General features: G+C 44.1%; 1 protein-coding gene across 1 annotated transcript; it reads left to right on the forward strand.

Annotated features, from left to right (window-relative positions):
- LOC126994641 (uncharacterized) lies at positions 1-24,246 on the forward strand. Its single transcript, XM_050853947.1, has 6 exons — positions 1-2,295; positions 4,208-4,300; positions 4,955-5,125; positions 20,894-21,073; positions 22,166-22,632; positions 24,112-24,246. The coding sequence occupies exons 1-5, from the start codon at positions 440-442 to the stop codon at positions 22,620-22,622; spliced, it is 2,757 nt and encodes a 918-aa protein (XP_050709904.1). The 5' UTR covers positions 1-439; the 3' UTR covers positions 22,623-22,632; positions 24,112-24,246.
- The last annotated feature ends 3,260 nt before the right edge of the window (positions 24,247-27,506 follow it).

Genomic DNA, 27,506 nt, shown 5'->3' on the forward strand with positions numbered 1-27,506 from the left:
CAGGAGGCAGCCGGGGCCGCTGGAATTCGTATAACGGGTGAGAAAGTTATCGGTGGAGGGAGGTAAAGGAACCAACCTTCGCCGCTTGGCTGCTGTGGCCGAGTGTTTTACCGTCAAAAAGCTCTTCATTATATTCAGTCACTCAGCCAACCAGTAAGGCATCCAGCAGTCCAGCCAGCCAGACAGATTACCAGCCAGACTCTCAGCCAGCCAGTCTGCCCGCCAGACCCTCACGTGCTGGCTGTAGCACCATTTAGTGAAGCGGCAGAGTTTGCACCAACTCGGAAACAGTTTACTGGTTTTGACTATTCAGGTGGCGGCGAGCTACGGTGAGCTATGCACGGGGCGGGGCGGGAAGCGCCATGAAATAGTGGTGGGGGAGCGGTGCCACGATGGTGCTGGCGGGGTGCTGAGGCAGAGGCGACCCACAACGCTCAGCATGAAGCCTTGGAGTCACCGCTGTGCTCTCGGCACTTTCGCCAGGCTACGGGCGGCCATCATCTGGGCGTGGGTGTGGTCGTTCGTGTGGGCGTGGGCGGTGTGCGGCGCGACGGGCACGTGTCCCAAGGTGTGCGAGTGTAAGTGGCGGGATGGCAAGGAGACGGTGTCGTGTCCTGACGCTGAGTTCATAGACATCCCGCGCGGCCTTGGCTCCACAACGCAGGTGCTTAATCTGCAGCACAACAACCTGCAGATCCTACCGCGCGACGCCTTCATCGACGCGGGTCTGGTGAACCTGCAGAAGGTGAGGCTCAACTTCTGCAACCTGAAGCACCTGGACCACGGCGCCTTCAACATGCTGGCCAACCTGGTGGAGCTGGACCTGAGCCACAACATGCTGCGTGCCGTGCCCTCGGAGGCCCTCGCCGACGTGCCTGGCCTGCGGGAGCTTCGCCTCGCCCACAACTACATCACCTCACTGCCCGAGGAGGCCTTCACCCCCACGCCTGACCTGGTGCACCTGGTCATCTCCCAGAACCAAATCGATGTCGTGAACGAGCGAGCCTTCCGCGGCCTGACCCGCCTCGAGGTGCTGAAGCTCTCCGACAACCGCCTGGCAGCGCTGGACGCAGCCATCGTACACCCCCTCGTCGCCATCCACGAGCTGCACCTCGACGCGAACCCCTGGCACTGCGACTGTCGCCTCAGGCCACTCAGGCGATGGATGATCGAGCGCAACGTTGCTTTCCTAGAGCCGCCGACCTGCGTGCAACCAGACCGCCTCAAAGGCAGGTCGTGGCAGGCACTGACTTTGGACGAGTTTGTGTGTGTGCCGCAACTAACGGCCGTGGCCCCACGCGTCCTGGCTGCGCATGGCGAAAACGTGTCCCTGTCATGTCGCATCGAGAATGATATCGATGCCACGGTGTCCTGGTTCCTCGGAGATCGGGCGATACGTAACGGCAGCGAGCGTTACCGTGTGCTGGAGTCCATGTCGGCGAACCAGGAGACACGACTGTCCAACCTGACATTGAAAGGGGCGGGGCCTCGGGACCAGGGCACGTACCGCTGCGTAGCGCTCAACAAGGCGGGCAGATCAGAGGCCAACCTCACGCTGCAGGTGTCCAACGAGGTGGCGGAGGTGCGGCTGGTGACCATGGATCGCGTCTTTGTGACCGGCGGGCTGCTCACAGCCATGGCCATGATCCTGGTTGTGCTGCTGCTCCTCACCGCCATCCTCTTGCGGCGGCGGCAGCAGGCCAGGCTGCGGCGCGGAGTGGAGACTGATCATAAGACAGAAACACCTCAGATGTCGCAGGACCGCGGCAGCACTTCCAGCGACTCCCATCCAAAGCTGGCCGACTACCACATCGTGCCCACCAACGACCTTGACGAGTCGTCGCCGCTGCCCACACACTCAGACAAGTCGTGGATGTTGCGTGACGCCTCAGTCGACGACTTCCCTTCCACGAAGGAGGTGGAAAAGTCAAGTTCCTACGCTGAATCTGAGCAGCGAAAGATGTCGAAGCCTCGGCCTGGCGGCAGCGGCAAGTCGAGCTCGCCGAGCACAGTGTCATACGTGGAGATCCCCAAGTCCGAGCTGGCGGTGACGGGGCTGCCCACGCCCGACGAGCGGCTGCGGTGGAGAGAACACGCAGCCGAGGGCAAGGAAGGTCGCCTGCTGCAGATGGGGGCGCAGCGGGGCTCCACGCTCTCCATGGCCAGCGGCAGCCACTACCCTGACCTGCTGGACCTGCCCTACACACAGCAGCAGAAACAGCAGCTGCAGCAACAGCCGAGACCACCGATGCAGCTGCTGAACCCCGCCTACTGCACGCTGCCTCGCGTGTCCAGGTGAGTTCATGGAGCAGGTGGGGCGCTGCTCCCCTTAATCAGCCGACCCTCATAACACACTAAATACGACGTACAAACATCACACAAATACACGAACACATAACCACCCGCCACACCCTCAGCACCCCTTCCTCCATCACTCCTCGCCCCCACCAATCACATCAACACGCTAGTGCACGTGAACACCCAAAAGTCTGATACATTTAGTCTAAAACAACTTTACGTTTTTACTCTGATGCAAAAACAAAACTCTCTTTAATCATCTCAAGAACTTGTATGAAAGTGTGTGACTGTGTGTGTGTGTGTGTGTGTGTGTGTGTGTTTGTGTGTGTGTGTGTGTGTGTGTGTGTGTGTGTGTGTGTGCGCCGCCTCATAATCTCCCCATTCAAGCCGCCTAATGAGGAATCCCGCAGCTGCCATCGGTCTTCTCCTCGCATCCATCTTGCCTCCCCGCCTCCTCCTCCTCCCCACTACATCACTCGCCTTCCCTCCCCGCACAGCCTATTACTCTTGACCCCTCCCCGCCCTCTTCTCCACCCCATCCTTTACAGCAACTTGCTCCTCCTCTTTCTCTTCCTCCTCCTCCTCCTTTTTCTCCCCTTACTCCCAGACCGCTCATTCCATCTCTCTTCCCTTACCATCACACCACATCCGCCCTTTTGATGTGTAATTTTTCTTTCATTTTCCATCAGTACACATTTTTTTGATACCTCACCTTCAGCTCATGTATGTATATTTATTTGTATCTAAACGACTATCATCATCAACACACATACACACACATGAACCCGTTGTAACATAAGTATAGCTTAGTTGTATTTGTAGCATTAGGGGCAAGTGCTGTGATGACTTATGTATATACACGCGCATAATTTAGAGCTGTCTAGGGCGCTGCTAATAACCCGTCATCCAGTACGCGGTCCTTAATTATGATCCTTTTTTTGTGTGTGCTGAACGAACACTCACCCAGAAAAAAATATACATATGATGTGTTGTTTTCTTCTGGTTGAGGTAAATGTAGCCTTTCTAAATTATTCTAGTCTTATTGTCTTTTAGTTCTTTTTTTTATTTTCCTGCATCGTTTTCTTTTTTCTAGGTTTTCATTTTTTTTCATATTTTCCCACGTTCCTTTCCTTCCCTCTCCTTGCCTTTGTTTTCCCCCTTTTTTTTCACGTTGCCGATTTCTTTGGCGCCAATATTCGTTCTCTCTGTTTTCTTTGTCCCTCCCATTTCTCACTTCCGCTTTCATGAATTACAAATTTCTCCATCTGTTTCGTTTCTTTTGAATTTTTTCCACACCTTTCTCTCTGTATCCCTGTTTTCCATAATCTTATTTTTTCTTGTTCTCTCTCTCTCTCTCTCTCTCTCTCTCCTCAAAAACCTTAATATTTTTGGTTGTTTCTTTTCTACCTTCCAAAATTTACAACATGCATTTATTTTGGTGCACTGGTTTTTCCTCTTCATTTCCTTCAATAAATTCAAAATTCTCTACAACTACGTATGGATTGATTCATACATTCATGACCTAATTTGCTGTTACTCTTTCTCTTCCTTCTATTATGTCTTTCTTTCCTTTCTTTTTGTCTGTCTCTATTTCGAAAATGTGTGTCTTTCGCTGTTTGTCCGTACGTGTGTGTGTGTCTTTCTGTCCTTCTGTCTATCTGTTTGTCTATATCTGTTTGTCTGTGTATCTATTTCTCTGTTTATCTCTATTCACTATCTCTATTTTGTTTCTCTATGCTGTCTACTTATTTGTCTGTGTTTGTCTGTGCTTCTGTTTCTGTCTCCCTGCTTGATTGTCTGCATCTGTCTATATATGTTCGTTTCTCTCTCTCTTTCTCTCTCCCTCTCCCTCTCTCTCGCTCTCTCTATTATCTATCTATCTATCTATCTATCTATCTATCTATCTCAGCTCCAGCGGTCTGCTCGGGGCCACGGCCAGCCCAGGGATGGATAGTCTCTTCCAGGAAATCTCTTTCTCGCTACCTTCCTCCATACGATACAGGTGAGGAAAAGGCGAGTGACGTGATGAGGGAATGAAAGGGAAAGGGAAGAGAAGGGAAGAGAAAGTCGTGTGAGTAAGAAGTGAGGAAGTGAATGGGAGTTAACGGAGTGCGATGAGGTAAAGAAATGAATAGGGAAAGGGGAGAGAAAGGAAAATAATGTAGGGAGTGTGGAAGAAAAAGAGAGCAAACGGCGGGTGATGAGATGAAGGAATGATAAGAAAGGGGCAGAGAATGGAAAATCGTGTGAGTAAGGAGCGGGGAAATGAAGAGAAGTGCATTGATATGGCGAAGGGAAACTGTGTGGGCGAAGGGAAACTGTGTGGATGAAAGCAAGAAAGGAGGAAAGTGCAAGGAAAATGTAAGTTAAGGAAGGCGTGTGGGCATGGAGTGAAAGGAATTAAGGTGTGAACAGAGGAATAAGAGAAAAATATGATAACGGTGTAAGATATAAAACGACTTAAAAGGAAGGTATGTGTGTGTGTGTCTGAGGCAACGAATGAAAGAGAAAGAATGAAATGCAAAAGAAACAGAAGGAAAAAGAAAAGAGATGAAGGAGTAAAGAAATCCCAAAAAAGGTGAAGAATAACCACTACACAATAACACAACGGTCACTCCACTTAATAACACCCCCAAACCCTCCACCTTCCCCACAGGTGCGCCAGCTGGGTGGACCTAGGGGAGAGCGACACGGCCTCCACCTCCCTCCCCTCCTATGCCCGCTCCCCGCCCGTCCACCCGCAGCTCTCCCTCACCGACGATGGCTCTCCCCCGCCCGCCCTCAAGGCTCACCGCGACACCCTCAAGGAACTCATCAATGCACACAGGTAAGCAGTAGTAGTAGTAGTAATAGGAAGAGTAGTAGCAGTAGTAGTGGTGGCAGTAGTAGTAGTAGTAGTAGTAGTGGTAATGAATAAATCATGAACCATATTCAACTTACAAACATTTCAGTATTAATATCTCCATCACTAAATTACCAGTAGAATCATCATAAATCCTGCTATGTATGTATGTATGTATGTATGTATGTGTGTATGTATATATGTATGTATGTGTAGCTGTCTCGTCTTCATGCATCATTACGCTTAACGTGCTTGTAATCAGCCCGATCATTATCTCGCACCTGTCCTAATTACCATCAATAATTATAACCTGTCCATCAGTCTTCGGAAGAGTTTTGCGGGGCTGGAAATATATAGCAACACTTTACGCTTTACCTTCCCTCGTTGCTTTTATATTTGTTTTCTATTTTTATTTTTCATTTGTTTCCAGTTTCAATAACGGAATTAGTTTTGCTCACCATCCACACGCGTCCCTTTCTCTTTCCCTTTATCTTTTTTTCCTTCTTTCCCTCCCTCGCATTTTTTTATCTATGATTTTCTATATCCTATTATATTGCTCTCCCCCTTGTTTGATTTTTTTTTCTTTTCGTGGATTTCTCTTAAGGGTTAATTTTCTTTTTTTTTCTTTCTTTTGTTTTTCCCTGGTTATCTTTTTCCTTTCATTTCTTCACTCTTATTCTCCCTTCCTTCCATCTTGCCCTCCTTCCTTCCTTGCTTTTTTTTCCTTTCCTTCTTTCCTTCATTCATTCATTAATTCATTCACTCATTCATTCATTCATTCATTCATCCGTTACTTCCTTCCTTTCTTCCTTCTTTCCATCCTTCCGTCCATTCTTCCTTCCCAATTTCATTTATTCATTCATTAATTCATTCATTCATTCGTTCAACCAATCATAAATTCATTCGACTATTCTTTCATTAATTGCTCCCTTACATTTTTACTCCAGCTCTCTCTCTCACTCTCTCCCACTCTCCCTCTCTCTTTTTCTCTCCCTCTGAATATTACTTACAACCCATCCCCGCCCCGCTCCGCCCCTCTTGTAAATATTCTCACACCTCCCTTCCTTCCTTCCTCCCCTGCCCCCCTCCTCCGCCCCCTCCACGCCCCCTCTGCTCGTACATGCCATAAACCCTCCCACCTGTTATAGTATTATTTTCCCACATGTAAAATAACGCAATAAACCTGCTTCCTCAAACCCAACACACACACACACACACACACACACACACACACACACACACGTATACGCTTTCACTTCACTTCCTCGCTTTTTCGCTCGCTCACTTTTTCACTCAGCTCTTTTACTCACTCTACTCTCTCTCTCTCTCTCTCTCTCTCTCTCTCTCTCTCTCATACCAGCAATAGTAAGGAAAAGTAAAAGAATAAAATAAAATGAAATAAAAACCGGAGCACATACATAAAATTGCATTGGGAGAAAAACATTATCAAACCAATACCTTTTTTCATTTGGAGTGTAAACAATACGGCGTGAAGGCAAACACAGTAAACAAAGGTGTAAAATAAACCTGCTCCCTTTTTCGATGACTGAGAGAAAGAGAGAGAGAGATGTACAGAGGCAGACAGAGAGAGAGAGAGAGAGGGAGAGGGAGACAGACAAAGAGTGATAAGGAGAAAACGATAGGTATGGATAGAGATTGAAAGAGGGGTAGGGAGGAAACGGGTGGTAAAGAGAGAGAAAGGGAGAAGATGAGAGGCACAGAGGGAGACAGATCCAAGAGGGAGAAAATATAGCTAAAGAGAGTGACAGAGAGGTTGGGAGAAAACGAAAGCGGGCTATAGAAATGAACAGCAAGAAGCGAGAGAGGTAAACGTAAATGAAGAGGGAGATAGAGGGAGGAAGGTACAATGTAATCACTATAATAAATCAAGGGGGGACGAATGTAAGGAGAAGGGTGATAGAGGAATATGAAGGTGGAGATAGAAGGCAGAAAGTTGAGGTAAGAAGTGAAATTTAAAAGGAAAGAGCAGGCAGGTGAGTTTTTGAGTAGAGTGAATGAAGAAGGAAAGTAAGTAAAAAGGTGAATGGGTGATGTATAGATGGAAATAGGAAAAAAAAGAGTGAAGGTATCGATAGGGGTAATGAAGACGAATTGAATGAGAATAAAGATAAAGAAAGGAAAGAAAGAGTGACTTTATGAGCAGGATGAAGGATGGAAGATAAAAGTCAGGAGAAAGGTGATGACGGGAGGTGCATGAGGAGATACAAAGGGAGAAAGTAGATGTAAAAAGAATGGTTATGGAGGAGAAATGATGGAGTGAAAATAAAATACAGAAAGGAGTTTTTGAATAGGTGAAACAGGCATGAAGGAAAATGATGTAGGGAGTTGTAATTGGAGATAAAACAATGTGGATGTGAGAGAAAAGGCGAGAGAGGAGAAATGGAGGAGATAAACGGAGAAAGAAAGAAGATGAAAATGATTTAGTGATGAAGGTAAGAATGGGGTTGGAGGAAGAAGGTGAAAGACGAGGTTAGGAAACGGATGATGGGAGAAAAATATTAGAGGAAGGAGGAGCGAATGTTTTCCGGAGTACGATGGAAGAGATATGGTACGACAATAAATTTTCTACAAACACAAACAGACAAGCAAAAGATCAACACTCACCAAACTGCCTTGATGTAATAGGAACCAGCGCAGAAGGGTCTCATTTTTCTCCGCGTATTTTTCGTTAACAGAAGGAAACACTGAAAGAAGAAAGCACAAACAATTAATAAAAAGTAAAGTATGCCTCTCTTGCATGCAGTCTTCACAAAATCAATTTCCTCAACTTTCAGAACAACTCATATTCCGAATGCAAAACCAGACATACTGATGCAATAAAGTGGAGAAAGGGTATCAGCAAAAGAACGAAGAAAGAAAGGAGTAAAGAAGGAAGGAAAGAAAGAGGGAAGGAGCAAAGGAGCGAAGGAACGAAGGAACGAAGGAAGAACGGAAGAAATGAATGAAGGAAGGAAGGAAGGAGCAAATGAAAGAAGAAAGGAAGGAAGGAAGAAATAAATGAAGTAAGGAAGGAAAGAAGAGACGAAGGAAAAAAGGAAAGAGAAAGATGAAAATAAGGTGGAAGAAAAATCAAAATGTAGAAAGAAGAAAATAAAAGAAATATGAGAATGAAGAAGGGAAATGATGAAGGAAGGAATGGACGAAGGAAGCAAAAGAAGGGCGAGAGGATGGAGAAAAAAAAGAGGAGGAAACAGATAAGGAAAAGATGGACAAGTAGATGAGAGAAGGTGGATGAGAAGTGAATAAATTTGAAGGAGAAAAAGGAAGGAAGAAGGAAGGAGTGATAGGCAGCAATTAGACAAACAGTGAAGGAGAGAGGAAAATAAAAATAAAAAGTGAATAAGAGAAAGCGAACAATAAGGGGAGAAGGAGCGTGACGAGAGGAACAAAAGGGCGGAATATTGAAAGGAAAAGAATGGGAAAGACAAGGATTAAGACAGAAAGAAAATGAAGAGAACTGAGAGAGACTGACGGAGAAAGACGAGGAGAGAGAGAAACTTTAAACGAGAGGAGGAAGGGTAGGAACGGGAGAAGAATTGATTGGTAAAAGGAGGAGGAGGAGGGAAAAAAGAGTTCAATTCTGACGTGTGAAGAGCATGCGAGGAAGAGGGAGGGAAGGGAGAAGAGTGGAGGAGAAGTGGAGGAGGAATGGAGGAGGGTTGAAACTTGAAGAGTACACGGAGAGAAAGGAGAAGAGGAGAGAGAAAAGAGAATAAAAATGCAAGAAGAAGAGGTGGACAAAGACGAGGATATGGACGAGAAGGGAGAGGAGGAACATGAAGAGGAGGGGGAACGAGGAAGGGTAAAGAAAGGCGAAGGAGAAGAAGGTTGAATTCCGAAGAGTGCAAAAATATTAAGAAAAGTTGAAGGACGAAAAAGTGAAAAGGTATTGGATATATGAATTCTAAAAAAGAAAAGGGGGGGGGGGGGGCGTGCAGAGAGTACGTAAAAATGCTGGAAATGGAATATGAGGGGTGAAAGAGGAAAAAGAAGAAGAGGAGAAGGCGGAAAACGAGAAGTAAGACGAAGAGGAAAAAGAAGACGAAGAAAAGGTAGACAATGAGAAGGGAGGGAAAGAGAAGAAGGTGAAGAGACGATGTAGACGAAGGAAGTAAGAAGTGAAGATGTCGGAGATGTGGAGGAAAACTGGAGAACGGAGAGACTTTAAGGAATAGGAGAAAACAAAAAGATGAGGACGAGATGGAGAAAGGAAGAAAGCAAAACGGAAAGTGAAGATAAACAGCCGATATGGAAGAAAAGAGGAGTGAAGGAGAACGAAAAAGAAAAGATAAGAAGGAGAACGAGAAGGAGGGGAAGATGAAAGAGAGGTAAAGGAAAAAGGTGAAGAGATGAGATGACAGAAAGGAAAAATGAATACCATGCCAGAGAAGTGGAAGATAAGTTATAGAGAAGTGGAGGGAGAGTGGAGAAGAGCTGGAGGCGGATGCATTCTGAAGTGCAGTGCTGAAGAAGTTTGGTTGTAATGAGATGATGGACGCGGCAATAACTGGGGCGAGGAGACCAACAATTAGGGTGTTTTTGGGGGAAGTTTTATATTGTGGGTGGGCGTTGATGGGGGAGGGAGAGAGGGAAGGTAAGAGGTGGGGAGGGAGGAGGAGCGGTGGAGGAAGAAGGGGAGGGAGGAAATGAAAGAAGGAGGGAAGGCTAAAAGGAATATAAAAAAGAATAACAAATGAATGATAGACCACAGAAGGAAGAGAGTACGGAAAGAAAGGGGGAAGGAGGAAATAAAGGAAGGAGGAATGGCATTACGGAAGTTTGGAAGAAAAAAAGAAATAAAAGAAGGAAGGAAAGAAGGAAAGAAGGAAAGACAGACTAAACAAAGAACGAAAGACCAAACACAGAAGGAAGGAAGGAAGGAAGGAAGGAAGGAGGAAACAAACCAATGAACGAACAAGCACAGATGGAAGAAAGGAAGCAAAGAAGAAAGCAGAGAAAAAAATAAATAAAAAAGGAAGAAAAAGGAATGGAAACGAATGAAATGGTGGTCAAAGGAACAAAAGGGCGAGTGGAGGAATTGAGGAGGGGAGGAATATTGGAAGGAAATACGGGATAAATGAAAGGAAAGGTCAGACTGAAAAAAAAGGAAAAAAGAAGGAGTGGTAGAAAAAGGAAAAAGAAGAGGAAAAGGACGAAATGGAAGAAGGAAGATACAAAAAGGAATGAATGAAGGAGAAAGGGAAGGGGTGAAGGAAGAAAATAAAAAAAGAGGTTTAAGAAGAAAAGAAAGAATGAGTAAGTCCTAAAATTCTTAAAAATATGTCTCGTAGGCAGTGAAAATAAAGGGAAAAAAAAGAAAGACAGAAGAAAGAAACAACGGAGGGGAAGAAGAAACAAAGGAAGGAGGAAAAATGAAAAGAAAGTAAGAAAAAAAATAAACAGAGAGAGAGAGAGAGAGAGAGAGAGAGAGAGAGAGAGAGAGAGAGAGAGAGAGAGAGAGAGAGAGAGAGAGAGAGAGAGAGAGAGAGAGAGAGAGAGAGAATGTAATCAAGTCAACAGCGACGAACTCTGGACAGATCCGGGAATACTTTTAATTCGATCCGGAATATTCTATCCTTTCTCTCCTCCTTTTTCTTTTTTTTTCGACATAGTTTCAGAGTCCGGCGGAAGAATCTGCGAAGAGACGGAATATGAGCCGAAGCTGTTTTCCGAGGGTTCAAGATTGGCAGGGAGTGGCGCGAGGGGGGAAGGGGGGAGGAGGGTGGGGAGGGGACGAAGAGGGATGGGGAGGGGGTTGGATCCTCTGAAGAATAGACGTTTTTATTTCTGGTCTTACGTAAAGGGGAGTGAATGCTAATTGAGTCATTGGCGAGCTGCTTTGGATTGACTGACTTACTGACTGACTGGCTGACTGGGTGACTTGCTGATTAACGACGGATTGACTGACCGACTGACGGAATAATGGAGTGAATGATTGAGTGATGTGAACGCTTGACTGGGTTTCTGACTGATTGACTGACTGAGAGCTTGAATGAATGAATAGATGAACGAATGACTTGCAGGCTTGGTTGTCTGGCTGGGTTGTTGACTGACTGGCTGGTTTGACGGGGTTGTAACTTAGGTGATTGGTAGGCAAACATGCATTCATACATATACATACATACATACAGACAGACAGACAGACAGACAGACAGACAAGACAGACAGAGACAGACTGGCTGGGTTTCTGACTTGCTGGCTGAATGACTGACTGAGTGACTTACTGACTGACTGACTGACTGAATGACTGACTGACTGACTAATTGATTGACTGATTGACTGATATACTGGTTGACTGACTGACTGAATGAGTGAATGAATGAATGTATGAATTAGATCGACAGTATGGCTAAGTAGCTGAGTTGATGAAGTGATTTCCTTGCCAATGATTCCCAATAATTTATTCCAAAGAACCACTTGTCTTGCATCCTAACCTATTTGCTCTTTGTTCCTAGTCATTCACAAATTCGTTACTACTAGTTATGAACCTAAATCCAGTAACCTAATAACTATTTTTACTAATCGCTCTTCTACATTACATAGTGACCTCCAACCTAACCTATTCATTTTCAATCTAACCAACCCAAATTCAGTCAAGCCTAGACAAATCCAATTCAACCAAACCCAACCCAGATTAACCCAAAACTATGCAAGTTAAACCAAACTAAAATCAATCCAATCCAATCTAATCAAGTCAATTTTAATCTTACCAAATACTAACATAATCACATCGTAACCAAATTAGATCCAGCATAATCGAGTGACCTTAAACTTATCAAAACCTATATATTCGGGTCAATCTTAACCTTATTTAACCCTAACCTTATGAAATTCTACATAAGCAAGTCAACCCTAACAAAATATCATAATTGCAAGCACAAAGCAGTCCTCTGATCATGTACCACAAAATAATAATAAGCGAAGTAATTATTTCTTCACCTGATCTCACACAAAGCTCTTGGAACATTGCATCAGACGAATAAATAATGCAAACTGGAATAAAATAATGAACATGATTACTTGTGTGCGGGAAGTAGCGTTTGATCCTTCTTAGAGCAACGGAACTGATTATAATGGTTGAAAAAATAATGCCAGTAATAATAATGGTGATAATAATGATGATAATAATAATAAGGAGGTTAATAAAAATAAAAGTAATTTATCCTACTTCTTCTTCTTCATCTTCTTATTGTACTTATTCCTATTCCCATTCTTATTCTTATTTTTCTTATTCTTTTTTCTTCATCTTTTTTTCTTTTTCTTATTAATAGTATTAGTATTTATATTATTATTATTATTATTATTATTATTATTATTATTATTATTATTATTATTATTATTATTATTATTATTATTATTATTATTATTATTATTATTATTATTATTATTATCATTATTATTACTATTATTATCATTATTATATATTTAGTAATACTCAGGTTAGGTGGCAATTATTGTCGAATAAATATTTAAACACTAGTCATGCGTTTGATCAATCAACAATTAAAGGTTTGTTTCATGAGTGTGAACAGAATAATTACTGTAATGAGAATAATAATTATCGTAATCATCGTCGTGATCATTTGTCACAGTGGTGTTGGTGGTGGTGGAGGTGGTGGTGATGGCGGTGGTGATGGCTGTGGTGATTGAGGTGGTGGTGGTGGTGAATGAGGTGGTGGTGGTGATGGCGGTGGTGATGGCTGTGGTGATTGAGGTGGTGGTGGTGGTGATTGAAGTGGTGGTAGTGGTGGTGGTAAGAGGTGGTGGTGAGAGGTGGTGGTGATGGGGTGGTGATGGGGTGGTGATTGAGGTGGTGGAGGTGGTAGTGATTGTGGTGGTGGTGGGCGGAACAGAAGCTTCTTTCTTCACTTAAGCCGATCGCCGATGCATTTTCCTTTAAATCATTAATGCTGCTGCTACCGAGTCACCTAACACTACAACCACTTCCGCAACTATTCTGGTTTTACTTGTTGCCATGGTCACGTTTGCCATACTAAAATTACCATTATCATTATTACTACCATTACCACTACCACCATTACTATTGTTACTACTGTCACTGCAACACTACCAACTCACCAGGTATTTCGATGGTGGAGGAGGAGGAGGCAATGGCAAGCAGAGGTGGCAGGAACAGTGGTGGGGATGCTAGTGAGATTTTTCTAAAGATTCTGAGACCGTGAATCAATCAGCATTTAAATTAGAACACTTTGTTGGCTTCAGTCTGTCCTTCACCGGTTTTTCTTTAATATATGTTTCTATATTCTCGGTATTCCACTTGTATGTAGAGGCGATCAAAGTTAAAGGGAATAAAGGGGTGATATATCTCCACTAACAAGTATTATTCAACTGGCGGTAAAGCTTGAAATCGGGACAAACATTCACCATTTCGCTGGCTAACCACATGTCAGGCGCCCCCCATGACGGCAGAGGTGACAGCAGCGGTGACAGCAGTGGTGACAGGGGCGATGACACAGGCAGTGGTCGGGCCTGGCAGTCTGACATGCACTGTGACAGGCCGCCGCGTTAAGGGAGCAATGGAGCCCAGAGCATCCACACATTCACATATGCAAGGCCATACTGTGGGGAGTGGGCCCTCTTCACTCTGCCATGGTGTAGTGTGGTAGGAGAGTGGGGTGAGGGGGGAGATGTCGTACTTCCGGTAAACCTTCACGCGACGTCAGATTGTGGCTCAACCAGTTCAGTGCCCCGAGGAAATCTAGGGATTCAGGGGAGTGACGGAGGCTAACGTGGGCTTGCTGGCGAACTTGCAACGCTTCCTGGGAGGGTCGTCAAAAGGCCGTACAGAAGTGGTTTGAAGAGCGCAGGAATACATTATGTGAAGTGGAGTGAATGTATGACGAAGTGGGCAGAGATAAGGCTGGAAATGTGGGTTACAGGACTGCTAAAGTAGGCTGAAGAAAGACCAATGAAGTGGATTTGAAAACAGCTGATTTAGACTGAGGGAAAATAAGTTGAAGAAGGATGAAGAACGGCTGCTTTTGTAATGGTTTAAGAGGGTGGTAATAGTGTTTACTGATGCGGTGCTGAGGAGGCCCGGTACTGTTTGTTGTAGTGGCGTGACGGGAGTACAGACGCATCCTTTTGCTTAGTCTTGAGGAGGCTCCCAGTATGCAGCCTCACGTCCTTCGGTTCAATACGTAAGTCGGTCCATTTTTTACTGCACTTCGCATTTCCATATTTATAGGATCATGGAAACTCTCTCAGCGGTGGTGGTGGTGGTGGTGGGGGTGGTGGGGGTGGCGGTGGTCTTAATGGTGGCTGCGGCGTTGGCGAGAATTGAGTATCGGTGCCCTTTTTCCATCCCTCTGCGATACTTTGTTTGTGTTCTGTAAAGAGGCAATGAGCAACGTTAGGATTTCGTGCACGGCTTTCAGAGATTAAGAGGAATCATTCCACTTAACTAAAAATTTCTGACAGCCATGCAGATGCTCAGGAGGCAATGCGTGGATGAACTCAATATAAAGGTGTTGGTAGGTATATGTAGAGGCAGGCCGGCAACAATTAAGCTTCACAAGAAAAGTTAAGGTGTTAGACAAGTCAATACAATATATCCAGAGTTATTTAAGGCTCAGTAAGAAAGATTTAAGAATTAGTTAGATAAAAAAGGAATCACAATACACGGAGAATACCCTAACAATTAACCTTAAATTCCCAGATGACAGTCTCCATAGGCGATTCTGGGGAAAACTTTCCATTGATACTTGAAGAACTTCTCATAAAAAGTTTAAAGGTAGATTTGAAGTTAAAGATAAATAAACCGTATGTAAAGTTTGATCATCAGTTGACAGAACGACAAAATAACGATGAGGAACGAGACATTTGAGAAAACTGAAGAACACACATCTAGATCAGTGTAAACACATCCCTCGAAAAATAAATCAGAAAGAGAATTGGAATGGGATAGGGCGCCTCTGGAAAACATGGCAATATCATGAATATATCATGAATAGCAATCTCCCACTCTCCCTGAAGACACAGGCATACAATCAGTATATTATGTCAATCTTAACATGCGGCTCAGAAACTTGGCGCTGCACAATAACTCGAAAGAATGGAGTGCTGGTATAATATGGAAAAATAAGAGGCGAGCATCACGCAGTGAGGAGCATCCAAATGTTGAAGATATTCTAATGCAGATTAATATGAAGCAATTAACTCGGGGAGGTCGTATTATTAGTATTATCCAGAAGACCACCTATCAACCCGGACTCTAGATTCTAGGATTAAAGATGAGCTCCGGGAGGGCAGCATGACCCAATGCAAGATGGCGCCACTATAAACACTCGTCTGCGCCAGAACGGGCTGGGCCGACCATCAGGCCCCACCGGGAAGAAGCCTACCGGCGCAATAGGCCAAGACGTAATAAAAATAAAATAAAATTAAAAAAAAAGATAGGCAACAAAAGTAACAGTGCCATCCCAGAAATTGCAGAAGTTGGGGCAAACAGAGAGATAAGATTAGAGCATTTGCCGAAGCACGATGGAGTACACTAATATCAGACAGGGACTTGGGACATTGGGTAAAGCCTGTGTCCTGAAGTGCAGTAGTAACGGCTCAAGATAATGCTAGTGGTGTGTAGATCTTTTTGAAGAATTAAGAAAATATACTTATGCTTGTGAAACAATAAAAAAATAACTACACATAAAAAAAACAATGTCAGGTTTGTCTCACTCCTTGCACATTTGATATGAGACCTATTTTATTTTATTTGCTTCTCTCTCTCTCTCTCTCCTATCTTCCCAATGCCAGCCACCGATAACCGCGGCGATCAAATAACAGCCATTCGCAGCCGCCCCCAGACCGCTCCCACGCCTGTAAAACCCTCCAAGGTAAAGTCTTGCTCAGCCCACAACACCCCCCCCCCTGCCCCTCAGCCTAAGGGAGACCAATAGAGCCCATAACAGTCATGTGTAGACCCGAACAGACCCAGTCACAGCCTCTCTTCAGGCCAGAACGAGTCCATGGAGCTCAGCCAACCACTTCGAATCCCGGTAGTGAATCTAAAAATCAAAACCAGAGCGATATTAAAGAGAGAGAGAGAGAGAGAGAGAGAGAGAGAGAGAGAGAGAGAGAGAGAGAGAGAGAGAGAGAGAGAGAGAGAGAGAGAGTCGGTTTCCTGTTACGTGAAAAAGAATGAATAGCACATTAAAAATACCTCACTACCTGACAGCTGCTGGACGGGTTATTTAAGGTTTGATACGGTGGTGGAGGTGGTGGTGGTGATAGTGGTGGTGGCTGTGGTGGTGGCGGTGGTGAAAGGAGACGCAGGTGCTATTTCGGTCCTTACCTGGACAAACTCACACCTGAAATAACTGCTTCCCACCTGCCTGCCTTCCTCCCACTTGGTCTAAATTCTCTCTCTCTCCTCCTCTGTTTCCTCTTCCTCTTTTTCCTTTAATCTTCTTCTCTTCCACCTGTCCGCCGTTTGCACCCTCTTCTCCCTCTTGCTTTCCTTTATCTCCTCTTCCCCTGCTCCACACTCTAATCTCTCCCTGTGTCTTGCTTCTCAACTTGCCTGTCGTCTGCCGTTTCCATTACTTCCTACCTAATCTCTTGCAACGTTTTCTTTATTTCCTATCTTTTCTCTCCTAGCGTTACCCTCTCCCTTCACCCTTAACCAATTTCACTTTCCAATTTTATAAGTTTAGAAGTTGTTTTATCATCGCACAGATCATGTTTTCCTCTATTATATATTCATTCTTTGCTACTTCATTCACTAAGTAATAAGTAAAAAACAATACACGAAATAGGCTGCTGCTATACGAATAACTAACATGTAAAAAAAGGTTGTACATCAATACTTCCGCAGGTGTTTTGATACCGTGTTGAATGCTGGAGTCCATACATACATATATATACACACAAACACAAACAAATAAACAAACAAACAATGACCAACACAACACTGCCTTCCAACACTGACACTGACGAGCAGACTTTCCAGCACCTCTTTTCACTGCATGACACGACTCTCACCTTCCGTTTTCTTTATCCGCCCCGCGCAGTACTTCTGGGGCCTTTTTCACTCTCACTAAATGGTCTTTTTACTTTCTACTCATGCCCTGCTCTCCTTCTCCCACTCTCTCCCTCCCTCCCGGTACTCACTCCCCTCTCTACTTCTCACTCTATTACTCCAACTCTCACCTGCACTGCGTCCACTCACACACACACACACACACACACACACACACACACACACACACACACACACACACACTGTCTTAAACCTGTATTACGCTCTCCCACACACCTGTTCCTTCTCACCTCTCCACACCTGCATTAAAGCTACTTTCACACACACACACACACACACACACACACACACACACACACACAAATTAAACGTGTACTCAGGAAAACCTGCGTCTGCAACTATAAATATCTGCTTGTGAACGTGTACTGAACCTGTTTCGAGCATGTCTGAACCTGTGTGTGAGCGTGTATCTGAAATTTTGGGAGTGTGAACGTGTACTTGAAATACTGAATGTGTGAATGCGTACCTCAAATTATGAGTGTGTGAGTGTGTACCTGTGTGTGAACGTGTGTGCGTATCTGTGTGAACGTGTACCTGAGCCTGTGTGTGTGTGTGTGTGTGTGTGTGTGTGTGGGTGTGTGTGTGTGTGTGTGTGAACATGTGCGGGAAGTCAAGAGGTGATTACAGGGCGGGTTCTCGGGGATCGCAACAATAATGGATCGTTTATGCATGAGGATCCAGCCGAGACTCACGACATGATTGAAAATTTATCGAATTCTCCTGCTTCACTTCGCCCCTGCTTGCCTCCTCCTCCTGGCTACCATACCTTCCAGCCTTCCTCCCTCCCTACCTTTCTGCCTGCCTTCCTACTTTCCTACCTGTTTGCCTGCCCATCTGCCCGCTTGCCTTCCCGCTTGCTCGCCTTCAAATCTCCTCCTTCATTCCTCCCTTCTCTTCCTTCTCTCTTTTTCCCCTTCTCTTCCTATCTTGTCTCATGTTTAACCTCTTTTTCATTTCATTCTTTCTCCTTTTCTTCATTCCAGCTTATCTTGCCTTCATTCCTCCCAATACCTCTTCCCTTCCTCTCTTTCTCTCTCCTTTCCCCTCCCACCTTGTCTCGTGTTTGGCTCTCTCTTTTTTCCTTTCTTCTCTTTCTCCTCTCTCTTCCCTTCCCCCTTATCTTGCCTTTAATTCGCCCGTCTTCATCCCTCTCCGTTCTTCCCCTCCTCTTGTTCACCTTCCCTGTCCCTCCCACCTTGTCTCGTGTTCAAGCATTTTTCTTTCATTCCGTCTCTTTCTCTTCTCTCCTCCCTTCAATCCTCCCTTCTTCATTCCTCTCTTTACCTCTTCCCTCTCCCTCTCCTTTTCTCCCTCCTTTTCCCTCCCACGTTGTCTCGTGTTCAATCATTTTTTTACTCCTTTTCTTTCTCCTTTCCTATCCCTTCGATTTCATCTTGCCTCCAATCATCCATTCTTCATCCCTTCCTTTACCTTTTCCCTCCTTTTCTCTCTTCCCTCTTCCTTCTCCCTCCTACCTTGTCTCGTGCTTAAACCTCTTTTTTTTTCATTCCTTCTTTTTTCTCCTCTTCCTCCCTTCCATCTAATTTTGCTTGCCTTCATTCCGCCCGTCTCCATCCCTGCAGTTATCTCATCCCTCTTTCCTTCCTTCTCCCTTTCATTTAGTCTTCCTTTCAAATCTCCTTTCGTCATCTCTTCCTTCACCTATTCCTTTCTTATAGTTCTTTCTTTCCCTCCTCTCCCTTGCATCTTGTCTCCCGTTTAATCTTCCCTTTTATTTTTCCTTCGTCATTCCTTCCTTCACCTTGTCTTGCCTCAAATTTCACTTCTTCCTTCGTTCATTTTCCCTTCCCCTCTCTTGGCCTCCCTCCTCCTCATCCTTCCACCTTGTCTCTTCCCGTTTTTGCTAACTTTCCTGCCTTCCTACCATGCCCTGTTTTATCATTCATTTCCCTACTCACCCCTTTCCTCCCTCGATATCCCTTCCATTCCCATTCCCTTATCCAAGACTCACTGCCTCTTGCTTATCCTCGATTTCTCTGCTCTCTTCTAGTTCACTCCCTTGCTCACTCTCTCTCTCTCGCGCTCTCTCTGTCTCAATGTGGGTTGTTGTTGTTTGTCGTTTACAGGTGTATTTTCTTTTTTGATTTCTGCTCTTACTCTCTCTCTCTCTCTCTCTCTCTCAAGGTCTAAGGGATGCTTCAAAAGAAATGTAAAGGAGGTGAAGAAAAAGAGGAAAAATGGAGGATGGAGGAGGAAAAGGAAAATAAGTAGAGAGAGAAAAAAGGAGGGCGAATAATGATGTCGAGAGAGAGAGAGAGAGAGAGAGAGAGAGAGAGAGAGAGAGAGAGAGAGAGTATAAAAAAAAGAGAGAATATTTAACCCTTACGTGTTTATCTTTCTTCCGTATAACAGCAAAACAATTATACAAAAGTGCTTCCATAAACAAAACTAAAATGAAGAGAATAAGAAAACAATTTAATAGACAAACCTGATTTAAATGAAAAGAGATAATACATATAATTTTCTCTCTCACTTTCACTCTCTCTCACACTCACACACACACACACACACACACACACACACACACACACACAGGTATACTCAAGGTGTTAGCGAGATAGATTCAATTTGTAAGTGGTAGCGCAGGAGAGTAATGCTTCTTGGAGGACGAGAAAAAGGAGGAGGAGGAGGAGGATGAGGAGGAGGAGGAGGAGGAGGAGGAAGATGGCGGAGAGTGTGCGTAATGGCAGAGTGCAGAATTTAATATATTATCTTGTTATGTATTTTTTCTCCCCTTTGCTCACACATATTAGAGGCTTCTGCGAGCTCTCTCTCTCTCTCTCTCTCTCTCTGTGTGTGTGTGTGTGTGTGTGTGTGTGTGTGTGTGTGTGTGTGTTTGACTGGAAGCACTAATAAAATCCTTTCGCAACTGTTAATTATTTTTTCTAAGTACTCGCAAATGACGTTCCTGGTAATTATTAACGTCAACACATTTCAAAAATATCATGACACGCTACTGTTGCTGAACATTACTCTGCACTGTCTGATCTTGCATAATCTTGGGTCTTATCCTCTGGTGTCTGTCTGTGTGTGTGTGTGTGTGTGTGTGTGTGTGTGTGTGTGTGTGTGTGTGTGTGTGTGTGTGTGTGTGTTTCCATTTTCGCTCCTCTATCTCTACCTCCTCCTCCTCCTCCTCCTCCTCCTCCTCCTCCTCATATTCTGCTTTTCCAATATTCCTCAACCACTTGCCTCTCTCCGATTTCCCATCCCCCATCTCTCTCTCTCTCTCTCCCTTTTCACCCCACTATTCTCCTTTTCCTTCTCTCCCTCTTCCTCCCTCTCTCTCCTTCTCCTTTCTCCGCCTCTCACCTGTCATACTTTTCTATCGTTCCGACATCAACCCACGCGCATCTCTCGTTTTCTGACGTATGACACTCTCTCTCCCTTCTTTTTCTTTTTTTACGGTTTATTTTTTTTCTCTTTCCTTCTTTTCGTTCTTTTTCTTTTATTCTCTCTTATTTCCTTTTTTTTTCTTTCTTAATTACTTTCTTGCATGCTTACTTTCTTTCTCAATATCTGCCTACCTACCTACCTACCAACCTATCTGTCTATCAACCTATCAGTCTATCTATCCATCTCACCCTCTCTAGCCATACAAAAACACACCTTCAACTCACCTTCTTCAGCCCGTATCTCTTCCTCCTCATTTGCAGGGCGGAGCGAGCGGTGGCTGAGGCTGACAAGGGCGCAGTGGGGGGCTCCTCTGATCCCTGCAACCTTGAATACCACGCCGCGCAGCTCGAGAAGTTCCTGCTGGAGTATAGGAAACTTCAGGACCAGCTGTACAGAATGAAGGTGTCCTATGAAGCCAGCCACAGCGACAGGAGTGAAGGGTGAGCGCGCAAAGTTTTGGGTAGTTGATTTTTTTTTAGTGCGTTTTCATTTTTTTTTTTTTTTTTGTCTTCGTTTTCTTTGGAGTTGTTAAGGGATGTGGCTTTTGTTTTTCTTCTCTTTTGCTTCCTGTTGTCTTGTGTTTTGGTCCCGTGTCTTCATATTTTCTTTCTCTGCTCTATTGCTTGTCTTTTTTTTCTTCCTTCCTTTCTTGAGTTTCATGCTGCTGAAAGAGAAGGAGATATGCTATTGTAATTTAGTTGAGATTGGGATTGTGGAAATAGTAGTAGTAGTAGTAGTAGTAGTAGCAATAGTAGTAGTAGTAGTAGTAGTAATAGGGGTACCAGCAGCAGTAATGACAATAATGCAGTTAGAGGTACTTATGATAGCAGAATAATTAATGGGCAAATTATTCAAAACTATTATTCCATTACTGTAATGTTTCCAATTATAGAAATTTAATTAACACCATTAGATACGTTTATTCAATTCCATTAAAGTAAAACGCGAACTGAAGCTGAACCCGTCCCGTGCATTCCTTCGCGCGGGTGTGTGGGTCACGGCTCGCAGGTGCGGTGACCCGGTTAATTAATGGGTCGATATGCTGAATTCTTACCTCCTCCCTCCTCCCCTCCCTTCGCCTCTTCCTCTTCTTCCTCTTTTACTTCATTCTTCTCTTTCTCTTCCTTCTTATCCTTTCCGTTTTCCCTTGTATTCTTCTCTGCATCGGTTCATCATCTGTTCTCATACTTCTCTCTTTTCTTTTTCTTCATCATTTCTCGTATCTTCGTCCACCATATTTTTTGCCTTGCCCTTTTTTTCTCCTTTATTTTCTTCTGGTTATACTTATTCTTCATTTTCCTCTTCTTTTTCTTCTTTTTCGGCTTCGTCTTTTGCGTCTTCTCCCTCTTCTTCTTCTTCTTTTCATCTTTTTCTGCCTCACTTTTCTCTTTCATCCTCTCTCTTGTCTGCTTCCTCTTCTTCTTCTCCTTCTTCTTTCTTCTTCTTCCTCTTCCATCTCCGCATCCTTCTCTTCTTCTTTTCCTTCAATACTTTCCTCCTACTTATTCTCCTCTTCCTCCTCCTCCCTGCAGAAGTGGCGAAGAGACAGCCCTGACGGAGTACAACGGTGATGATGAGAGGGACAACGTTCCACCACCTTGCCCGGAGACTCCAACCTCCAGCCTGCCGCGCTACACCCCGGCAGTAGCGGGAGCATCCGGCAAACTCCCTGATGACCCACTGGAGGAGCGATCTTTGCCCTCCTTGCCGTCAGCAGAGCCTCTTCGGTCTATTCTGAAGCGGAGATACGAGGAGGGTGGTCGCGGGCTCCCTGGACTGCAAGGCTTGTTAGGATTACATGGGCTTCAAGGTCTCCAGGCACTCAAAGGCCTCCAAGAGATGAAGGGCCTCCAGGGGCTGTCGAACCACCAAGGGTCTTCGTCTTCGTCTTACTCCAAAAGTGCCTCCTCCTTCGACGACCCTCCCCAGCCGCTCCGTCCCTCCCTCGCCCTGCCCCGCCTCCAGCCGCGCCCCGACCCGGAGTCCTGAGGCAAGGAGGGTGAGTCCGGAGGGAGAGGAAAGGATGATACGAATGAGGGAGGGAGGGTGGGTAGAGAGGGAGACTGGAAATAGGAGGCAGGAAAGGATAAGACAGGAGAGAAGGTAAGATGCAAATGGAAGGATTGAGTGGGTGGAAGGTAGTGAGTTGTCAGTATGGAAGGATGAAGGATTCGCGTGAAGGAAATGATATGTTAGAAGGTGAATGATGCGGAACGTGTAAATGGTTTGAAGGTAAAGGGTAAAAATGAAGTATGAAGGAAAAAAGGGAGGAAGGAAAGGTAAGGAAGGAAAAAAATAGAAAAGGAAAGATTGAAGTTTAGAGAAAATGGAATAAGTCTAGCAGTAGCCTACATGACTGCCTGAAAGTTGAGGAATGCGGATGGATCAAAGGAAAGAAGGGAAGACAAGCCAGGTAAGCTATACTGACAAGTATGTAAAGAGCGAGCAAGCGAACGAGAGAGAGAGAGAGAGAGAGAGAGAGAGAGAGAGAGAGAGAGAGAGAGAGAGAGAGAGAGAGAGAGAGAGAGTAATGAAAAAATAAGAAGTATGGAGGATAGAAAGTATAAGTAAGGAATGACTGGGAAGGAAGGAACATGAGGAGAGAAGGAAATTAAAATAAAACACAATATTTGGAAAGGAAAGGAAAAGAAGAATCAAAGGGATGTGTTGTTTTGCTGCAAGATGTGTAAAGAAAAAAAAAAGAAAAAAAAAAGTGTTCAACCATTGAAAGGAAAGAGAGAAAAAATTAACGAAAGAAAGACGACAAGAAAAGCATTAAGTGGATAAGTAAAAAGATTGCAACCGTGGTAGAAAGTGTGAATGCAATTAAACCACAACATAAAAATTGGATGAATACTTAAAATAAATAAAAATACATACATCTTCAATGGCGGTGTGAAAGAAAATTAAAGTCTTGGCACTAAGATTTTTAAGCTTCACAAAGGCACGCCATTCACGACTTTTTAAATTTAATTAATAGCCAAACTATTTCACTTTATATTTTAACGAGGGAAATCTCTCTCTCTCTCTCTCTCTCTCTCTCTCTCGCTCTCTCTCTTACTTTTCCTTTTTTCTTTCTTTTTCTTTCTTTTCTTTTCTTTCTCTTTTTGCTTCTCTTTGTTTTTCTTTGTTTTCTTTCCTTCCATATTTCTCTTCCTTTATTTCCTTGTTTCTCATTCTTTCTTTCCTTGTTACTAATTCTTTTTCTTTCTTTTTCCTCTTTCTTTCTTTCTCTTTTCCTTCTCTTTGTTTATTTTTTCTTTCTTTCCTTATTTCTCTTTCTTTATTTCCTTGTTTCTCATTCTTTCTTTCCTTCTTACTAATTATTTTTCTTTCTTTTTCCTCTTTCCTTCTCTCTTTCTTTCTTTCTTACTTTCATTCTTTCTCTGTATAATCATCTATCTATCTGTACCTATCTATCTATCTATCCATCCATCTATCTAACTATATGTCTATCTCTCCATCTATCTATCTGCAGGTACCCGTGAAGGAGAGCCGAGGGAGGGAGAAGAGCCAAGGATGGAGAGGATAGTGGAGGGAGCGGAGGAAACAAGCAAGGAAGAGAACAATAAATAACATAAAGACGATGAATGGAGGGAGAAGGGAAAAGGCAAGTAAAGTGGAGGAAGAAGAGAGGGACAGGAGGGAGAAGGAAGAGGTAGAGAGAGTAAGTGAGAGGAGGAGGAGGAGGAGATAAAATAGAGGAGAAGGAGCAATGTACAAAGGGAGGAGAAGGGTCAAGTGAAGACAGGGAATGGAGGAAAAGGGATAAAGGTGACAAGTAAATTGGAGACACGGAGGCACAAAGGAGGGAGAGAAAGAATGGAGGGAAAAAACAAAGGAGAATAGAGACACAGTGGAGAGATTAGAGGGAGTAAAGAGGAAAGGGAGATGGGAAAAGAGAGAGAGAGAGAGAGAGAGAGAGAGAGAGAGAGAGAGAGAGAGAGAGAGAGAGAGAGAGAGAGAGAGAGAGAGAGAGAGAGAGAAATAAAGGGACAAGAGCCATAAAAACACACTAATGCTTGATTTTCTTACGTTACGACGACACTTTCCTTCACTCCACCAAACACACACACACACACACACACACACACACACACACACACCTACATTTACCCCCCAAAAGCCCATGTCCATTTGAAATCTTTAGAGTCACATCCTTGTTCTCCTCTCCCCCTACAGACACTCAAGGCCTCCACGCCCCTGCACGGACCCTACCTGGAGGCCCTAACATACCCCTGGCCTACCCCTGGTCCACCGCTGGCGCCCCCTCTGTTTGCACCCGGAGTTCGAATACTGTTGGTGGCGGTACGAGGTGGTGGAACTGGACTTGAACTCTCCGTGTTATTTCGATCTCTTTAGGGACTTGTTCTCGTCTCTCCCGGCTTGGTTCTCTGTTTTCTACCGTTCTGAGGAGTTTTCTAAGTCTTCTTGCAATAACTACTACCCTGTCTTGGCTGTGCGTGGCGACGGATTGGAAGGTAAGGTGAGAGTAGGAGGATTGGAAAGTAAATCTATGAGTTTCGATTCTCTTCTCGATGCCAGGTAAGACGGACTAATGACAGGTGGGCCGGTGATCACACTCGCGCATGTCGAAAGCACAATTGTTGACCGTGTTTTTTTTTTTGCGAGATGTTTGTAAGAATAAAAAAAAAGATAATGTTTCTCTTCCTTCTTTTTTTCTATTGAAGGAAGAAACGTTGGTGAATTTATTGTATACATTATCTTATACACACTATCTCTCTTTCTCTCTTTCTATCTCTTTTTTCCTTTTTTTCTCCCTGCATCTATCTATCTGTCTCTATCTATATCTTTTTCTCCTTTTCTTACCATTTAATATATTTGAAATGTTCCATGTTGACATCTTTATATTTTTGCTTGTCCTTCTCCACTAGTTTCTATTTTCATATTTGTTTTCTTTTCCTCGTCGGTTTCTTTCCCTCTCACATTTCCCAGCACCATTAGTTCTCTTTTTCGCGAGTCTCCTTTTTCCTCCTCCACCCGACACCTCGACCTTTCACTAAACGCATTCCTCCACGCTTCTATTTCGTCACCATCTCGTTTTCTCTCCTCTACACACCGGGTAAATCTACTCCCCCTCCTCCTCCTACTCCTACTCCTACCCTACCTCCTTTTCTTCCTCTACTCCTCTCCTACCTCCCCCCTCTTCCTCTCCTTTTCTTTCTTCTCCTATTTCTTCTCTACCTTCCTCTTCCTTTTCTTCAATTTGATCTTCCCTTCGTAATCTTCCTTACCCTTTTTCTCCTACTTCTACTCCTCTCCCACATCCCCTTTCTCCTATTCCTTTTCTTCCTCCTATTTCTTTCTACTCCCTCCTCTTTTTTTCTACCATCCTTACCCTTTTCTTTAATTTGATCTTCCCTTCGCAATCTTCTTTCAGTTACCCCTTTTTCCCTTCTACTCCTCTCCCATCTCCCCCCTTCTCCTATTCCTTTTCTTCCTCCTCCTATTTCTTCTCTACCTCCCTCCTCTTTCTCCAGTTTAATCTTCCCTCCGCAGTCTTCTTCTTTCCCTTCCATGTACAATCTTAGTCTATCTTTATCTTTCGCTTTTCTCAATCTATAATATTTTTTTTCGTTTTTTTCTGTCTTTATTTTCTCGTATTTCTCCTTCTCCTCCTGTTCTCCTTTTAGAGTTTTCTTTTCTTATTTTCTTGCGCTAAAGCCTGGTCTACACTTTTTTTGTTTTTTGTTTTTATTCTTGTTAATCTTGTTCTTCTTGCTTTTGTTCTTGTGCCAATTGATTTTTTTTTCATTTCGATCTCTTCTTTTTGTTCACCTCCTTCTCCTCCTCCTCCTCCTCCTCCTCCTCCTCCTCCTCCTCCTCCTCCTCCTCGTCTTCCTCATACTTCTTTTTTAATTTTCCACACGCCACTTTCATCTCATTTTCTTCAATTACATTTTTAATTTTGCCTCCACTTTATTTCTCTCTCTCTCTCTCTCTCTCTCTCTCTCTCTCTCTCTCTCTCTCTCTCTCTCTCTCTTCTTTACGGTTTCGCTATACATAATGTTCGTAAAGGAATGCGCACTACGTCATAGTTTTGTATACGAAGGCGCAGTATTTTTGTACAAAGATGAATGAAAAATAAACGATGAACTATGAAACTTTCTTTTTCTTTTCCTTTCCTTACCCCGAGCGAGGCAGGCAAGGTCACGGGTGAAGAGGGATGGGGAAAGAGGAAGGAGGAGGAGGAAGAGGAGGGAAAGAGGAGGAGGAGGAATAGGAGAAGGAGGGAGGCTTGAAGAGAAGGGATAAGAATATTACGATGGAAGAAAATGGTGAATAAGAAAGAGATGGAGGGAAAAGGGAAGAAAAGGGAGAATGACAAGGAGGGATAGAGGGGGGAAAAGGGGAGATGAAGGGAAAGGGAAGGGAAAGAAGGCAAGGAAGGAACAGAATAGAGAAGGAAGCATGGAGGGAAAGGGGAGGGGAAAAAGGCAAGGAGGAAGGAGGGAAAATATGGAAGGATGGAGAGACAGGATAAGGAATAGGGAGGAGTAAGAATAATGAGGGAGAAGGAAAAAAGTAAGAACGGAGAGAAGGAAAGGGAATGGAGAAACGGAAAGAGGAAGATACAGGTAAGCTAAAGATTTAGCAAGAGAGAGAGAGAGAGAGAGAGAGAGAGAGAGAGAGAGAGAGAGAGAGAGAGAGAGAGAGAGAGAGAGAGAGAGAGAGAGAGAGAGAGAGAGAGAGAGAGAGAATGTCTGACACGATAAAAAAAATTCCATGCAGACATATCAAGCAAAATATGAGCTAAATAAAACAAATCCAAAAAAATCAGAAGAAAATATTTTACGTGGAAATGCTTACGTCCACCTACACACCACACCAACGCACACACACACACACACA

The sequence above is a fragment of the Eriocheir sinensis genome, unplaced genomic scaffold (assembly GCF_024679095.1).
Source record: "Eriocheir sinensis breed Jianghai 21 unplaced genomic scaffold, ASM2467909v1 Scaffold84, whole genome shotgun sequence".
NCBI lineage: Eukaryota > Metazoa > Arthropoda > Malacostraca > Decapoda > Varunidae > Eriocheir > Eriocheir sinensis.

Bases quoted from the DNA above. Each gene is read 5' to 3' on its own strand.
- LOC126994641 (XM_050853947.1), top strand. From the start codon at position 440: ATGAAGCCTTGGAGTCACCGCTGTGCTCTCGGCACTTTCGCCAGGCTA. The intron at 4,301-4,954 runs GTGAGGAAAAGG...CCTTCCCCACAG, and splicing joins CCTTCCTCCATACGATACAG to GTGCGCCAGCTGGGTGGACC. The intron at 21,074-22,165 runs GTGAGCGCGCAA...TCCTCCCTGCAG, and splicing joins CACAGCGACAGGAGTGAAGG to AAGTGGCGAAGAGACAGCCC.